General features: G+C 43.4%; 1 protein-coding gene across 1 annotated transcript in view; it reads left to right on the top strand.

Moving 5' to 3' along the window:
• LOC124677892 overlaps nt 1-2,061 on the top strand; it is a 54,932-nt gene extending 52,871 nt beyond the window's left edge. The window contains exons 3-5 of the mRNA XM_047213838.1: nt 65-223; nt 320-450; nt 1,646-2,061. Coding sequence (XP_047069794.1) covers nt 65-223; nt 320-450; nt 1,646-1,667 — 312 coding nt within the window. The 3' untranslated portion in view covers nt 1,668-2,061. The remainder of the gene's footprint in view (nt 1-64; nt 224-319; nt 451-1,645) is intronic.
• Nucleotides 2,062-6,335: the final 4,274 nt, after the last annotated feature.

The following is a 6,335-nucleotide window of genomic DNA, read 5'->3' on the forward strand; positions in this document are numbered from 1 at the left end:
TGTCTTCAGAATATAAAATCATATCTCATCCTAACTTATATCCATCTTTATACATTGTAAACAGCACCTTCAAAAGGATGCTGAAATTACTGATCCATACGAGCAGGAGAAGTTTCATATCGATTATCTCACCATAAGATCAGCCAGTAAATATGGGTGGGATACTTGTGCTGCTTGTTATTTTCAGGATCCCAACAGCATCGTCGACACAAAGACAGGAAAGGTGAGTATTGCTCATACTAGTAGGGTTGGCTGCTGATTATGTTTTTTGGTTTATAGCATATTGCTCTCTTAAATTAATTAAACTTCTTATGAGCAGCTGGAGAAGCACTTCAATAACAACCACCATGAGGATGAAGCGCCGAAGAGATGCAAAGTGTGCGACGCCTTGTTTCACAGTCAGCGGCTTAAGTGGCACATCAAATTTTGCCACCCTGAACATTGCAGTCGGTTAGTTATGATACGAAACATGTTTTCCTTTGTCTTTGTGTGTGCCTGTTATATGATATTTCAACCAAATGTCAAGTTTATTTAGACTCAATTCCTTCATTAGCATAATGTATTCAGCTCCGTGCAGACCACATTTTGTTTGAACTTGGGTTCATAGCTCTGTGCACACCACATTTTGTTTGAACCTGAGCTCTTATGAAGAAACATTCATGATCAGTCCAACCACACAAGTAGGATCTGCACCAATCCACACTTGATCACACAACAGTCTGCCCAAGCTTTAGCTAATTCATGTGCCACCACATTACCAGAACGACTGACTTTCGCACCAGCGAAAGCTGGCACCATCCGTAGTAAGGTTTTGAAATCCTCCATAATTCCTGAGATTTCAGACTTTCATATCTCAGGAGAGTCTAGATCATGCATCACAGCCGCATAGTCATTTTCCCTTCTTAGAGGGACTTCATAGTTGGACATAATCACCTTCATATCATTCACTCCCACAGTGGCCTCTGTCACTTCAGTGCTGGGCAATTTGAGAGGTTTTCCTGGACCGAGAGAAGCATATTACCGGCGTCATCCCGTAGGATACGTCCCCAGGAACCAGTTTTTGCACCCTCAGAAAAACCTGCTTCAAAATTTAACAGTACACTGCCGGTCTGAGGTTTTGACCAGGAGCATGCAGCCTCCTTCCAATGCTTTTTGTGTTTTCACAAAAATAGGGTAAACAGGCTGTTTCCTTAAGGGTCAATCAAAAGTTCCGTGTCTCTATTATGTTGCACCGGGATGAGGTAGGATTGCACAATACAAGATGAGTGTTCTTCAATCCTGCTTTTACCATCGCCAAAAAGAATGTTATTTATTAGGTGCCGCCTGGGCCACCATCGTAGCAGCAATTTAACTCTCATCTCTTCCTTTACCTGACTCGGTAAGACTAGGGCCCATGTCCAGTAAATCGAAAAACATGTTCATCAGGGAGGGACCAATCTTTGTGGATCTTCTGTCTAAGATTTTCCACTGCTGGATTGGTTTAAGTTTTACACAGTTAAATACTTTAATTTTGTTATGAATGCAGATGAGAATTTTATAGTCAATTTTTTTGAAGTTAGCTCAGTCAAGTTTTCTTATCTTTGTCATCACCTGAAGTTTCTGCGTGTTTGAAAACTAAGCGTGCATTTCTTCATTTTTTTTCCAGGGATTTGAAGGTCTCATCATGATCATGCACGTGTCTCAATCAGGAGAAGGTGTTTACAGTGGTTTGTGGAAGACAAAAGACATGTTCTCCTCAAAACAGTCTGTCATTTTCTCGGAGATGATTTGTAAATCAGGATGTTTCACCTTTTGGTTTTTCGTTTTCTCATCTAGGATCTAGGGGAAGAGATAATCTCATGTTCATTAGGTTATTGTCATATTATCGTACAATTTTGTGATAATTGTCCAAAACATCATTCCCAGAACTTCCTTGCTCAAGCAGCACACCTCCTGGCGTGAAGTTTATATCATGCCAATTCTCTTTGATGAGCAATAGGGTAAGCCTAATAAACTTACATAAAGATTCTTTAATTCAGTTTGCATACGAGCAATGTAGTAGGCCTGATCAATTTTCATAAAGATTATGTCATTTCAGTTGTCGCTGATGAGCAATTGTGTATGCCTTGTCTGTCTTAGAATTGAGAGCTTGAATGATTATTGTTTTGTGACAGTTCTCAGAAACATCAACTGTGTGAGGTAAAAAAAGGGCACAATCTTCACTAATCCGGAGTAATATGAACTTTTGTTCACACATTCCTTTTTGTCCCTACGGGTCTCACATCAGAGTCAAACGAAATTCATCAAACGGGACATCAACAAACATTGCTAAAACGACTATTCAAAAAAAACATTGCTAAAACGAGGAAGGAGAGAAAAGGCTCTCAGCAAATTAGTTCTGCACAACCAAGAACAGATTACACTTGTCCCTGTACCCCACCTCTACAAGCTAGCCAGGCCCTCCAGTTTGCCTCTGCCATCGAACACCCGCACATTCCTCGCCTTCCTCAGCTCCGTCGCGATGAAGCGCGTGGTCGCTTCTGGCAACCATGGTATTTGGGAGACCAAGGCTAGTCACCAGGCCTGATAAGGGGTGGCCCGATCTTCTCAGTAAGCAACGGTGGTGATGATGATCACGGGGTGATGGCAGCGGAGAAACACGACGAGGTGATTGATAACTTGTACGACGCAACGAGATCTTTCGATTGGCCCCTGTCGCCAATGCAACAGCTCTCAACCCTGCAAGATATTCGCAACTCCACACACTTGCGCACGTAGCCGCCGACCACGAAGCGGTAAGTTGCAACCGTCTAATTCCCAATGGAACAGCAGATCACACAAGACTTTTTCAGGATCTACACAATATCAAGCAATATGGTGTAGGAATTCAATAGTTTTGCTAGAGCAAACAACTAAGAACTAGGGTTTATCTTAAACGTGGTCTAAAGCAGCTAGGGGGGCGTCCTGGGCACTTATATAGGTGTCCGGGACGAGTTCTGATCGAAAAGATACAAGAATAACCGACCCAGAATAGATCTGGTCGAGACAGACTCGGACGAATCCGGTCTGGAATCCGATCAACCGGGCCAGGGACCGGGTCGGCCGGTCTGGCGTCCGGTCAACCGGGCGGCAACCGGAAACTTCGCAACTTTCCGGTTTTTTCCCGGTACGATGCATCATATCCGGTTGGCGGCCGGTTGGCAACCGGTCAACCGGGCCGGGGACCGGGCTGGCCGGTCTGGGGGCCGGTCGGACCGGGTGCTGGACCGGCCTGGACGTCGTCTTCTCCTCTCGCGCATGCCTCCCTCTCCTCCCTCGCGCGACCATGAGATATCTTCATGTCCAGCTCCATGTCCAGCTTCACGTCCACCTTGACGTCCGTCTTCATGTCCAGCTGCTCCTCTACTCCTCGTGCGACGCTCGTCTCCTCTTGATACCTGATGATACATAAGTAATAGGACTTAGGCAGTATAAAGTTCTCATCAATCAAAGTACCGTTTAGAAACAAGTTCACCTGTTGTTTAAGTAGCTTCGCACGAGCCCTTGTAATTGGTCCAATCCGAACTTCATCGGACTTGAGCTTCACAGCAGGTTCATCTTCATTTATCAATGACGGAGGTAGTGGTGTAGTAGGGATGTCCTCATCATCTCCCCCCCTTCAAAAGGCGTCGACCTCGACGCTCCAAGGTCTTCTCCGTCATATGGTGTCAAATCAGCAACATTGAAAGAATTACTGACACCAAACTCATCAACTGGAAGATCTATCGAGTAGGCATTATCATTGATCTTGGCAAGCACTTTGTAAGGACCAGCACCACGAGGCTTCAACTTAGACTTCCGCAGCTTCGGGAACCTATCCTTGCGAAAATGTACCCAGACCATATCACCAGGCTTGAACAACATCTCTTTGCGCTTCTTGTTCATCCTTGCAGCATTGCTCTTGCCTTTCTTCTCTATCAACTCTTTAGTCTTCACATGGATCTTACGCACAAAATCTGCCCTCTTGGATGCCTCCATATTAACTCTCTCATGTATGGGCAAAGGCAACAAGTCAAGTGGAGTAATGGGTTTGAAACCATACACCACCTCAAAAGGACACAGCTCCGTGGTAGAATGTACCGCCCTGTTGTAAGCAAACTCTACATGCGGCAAACACTCTTCCCACTCCTTCGGGTTCTTCTTGATCATGGATCTCAACGGTTGTGACAAGGTTCGATTCACCACCTCGGTTTGACCATCAGTTTGGGGATGACAAGTAGTACTGAACAGTAGCTTTGTCCCTAGCTTTCCCCAAAGTGTCTTCCAGAAGTAGCTCATGAACTTCACATCACGATCAGAAACAATAGTCTTCGGGACTCCATGTAGTCGAACAATCTCCCTAAAAAACAGGTTAGCAATATGCGACGCATCGTCGCTTTTGTGGCAGGCAATAAAGTGTGATATTTTAGAAAATCTGTCCACTACCACAAATATAGAATCATGGCCTCTTTTAGTACGCGGCAAACCCAAGACAAAATCCATACTAATATCTTCCCAAGGTGTAGTAGGTGCCGGTAACGGAGTATACAAACCGTGAGGCTTCAGCTTGGACTTGGACTTGTTGCAAGTAATGCACCTCTTCACATACCTGTCCACATCCCGCCTCATCTTTGGCCAATAAAAATGATCAGCGAGCATGAGTAGCGTCTTCTCACGCCCAAAGTGACCCATCAAACCTCCGGCATGTGATTCCTGCAATAAGAGCAAACGCACAGACGATTCTGGAACACATAGTTTGTTAGCTCTAAACAAGAACCCATCGTGTATGTGATACTTTTCCCATGCTTTACCCATAACACACAAGCGGTACGGTTCAGCAAAATCATGATCAGTCGCATATAAATCACATAACACCTCTAATCCAGGAATTTTAACATCAAGATGGGTTAATAGCATAGTCTTCCTAGATAGAGCATCGGCAACAATATTATCTTTTCCCTTCTTATGCTTAATAATGTATGGAAAAGACTCAATGAACTCAACCCACTTAGCAAGACGCCTATGCAAAGTAGATTGGGCTTTCAGATATTTCAAAGCTTCATGATCAGAATGTATGATAAATTCTTTTGGCCACAAATAATGTTGCCAAACCTCAAGAACTCTAATTAAAGCATACAATTATTTATCATATATTGGATAGTTCAACTTAGCACCAGAAAGTTTCTCAGAAAAATATGCAATTGGGCGACCCTCTTGCATCAATACACCACCAATTCCAATACCACTAGCATCACATTCAATCTCAAATTGCTTATTGAAATCAGGAAGTGCAAGCAACGGTGCGAGAAGTTAACAATCGTTTCAGTTCATCAAAAGCATGATCTTGGGCAACACCCCACTCAAAGACAACACCCTTTTTAGTCAATTCATTCAAAGGTGCAGCAATAGTAGAAAAATTGGGCACAAAACGGCGATAAAACCCAGCTAGACCATGAAAACTTCTTACTTGACTCACATTCATGGGAGTAGGCCAATTTTGAATCGCTTCAATTTTAGACGCATCTACTTCTACTCCATGCTTAGAGACAACATAACCCAGAAATATGACCTTATCTTTGCAAAATGTGCACTTCTCAAGATTACCATAGAGTTTACTATCACGCAACACTTGCAAAACATGTCGAATATGTATAATATGATCAGATTCATTGCGGCTGTAGATTAATATGTCATCAAAATACACAACCACAAACTTGCCAATAAAATCACGCAAAACATGGTTCATCAGTCTCATGAAAGTGCTAGGTGCATTAGTCAAACCAAAAGGCATTACTAAGCACTCATATAAACCAAATTTTGTTTTAAAGGCAGTTTTCCACTCATCCCCTTCTTTCATCCTAATTTGATGATAACCACTACGCAAATCAATTTTAGTGAAAACAGCAGCACCACTCAATTCATCTAGCATATCCTCTAAACGGGGAATAGGATGACGATATCGAATAGTAATGTTGTTTATCGCTCTACAATCTACACACATACGCCATGTACCATCTTTCTTAGGAACAAGAATAACAGGAACAGCACAAGGACTAAGGCTTATGCGGATATAACCTTTGTCGAGTAGCGCTTGTACTTGCTTCTGTATCTCCTTCGTTTCTTCGGGATTCGTTCTATATGGCGCCCGATTGGGTAGCGAAGCTCCGGGAATCAAGTTGATTTGATTCTCAATACCGCGCAATGGTGGAAGTCCTGCGGGTACCTCGTCCGGAAACACGTCGCCAAATTCCTGCAAAACATTAGAAACACCAAGAGGAAGAGGGGCCATGTCGTTAGAAAACAAAACCGTACCCCTGTACAAGAGCACAAGAGGCATG

Source organism: Lolium rigidum, chromosome 7, assembly GCF_022539505.1.
Source record: "Lolium rigidum isolate FL_2022 chromosome 7, APGP_CSIRO_Lrig_0.1, whole genome shotgun sequence".
Classification (NCBI taxonomy): Eukaryota; Viridiplantae; Streptophyta; class Magnoliopsida; order Poales; family Poaceae; genus Lolium; species Lolium rigidum.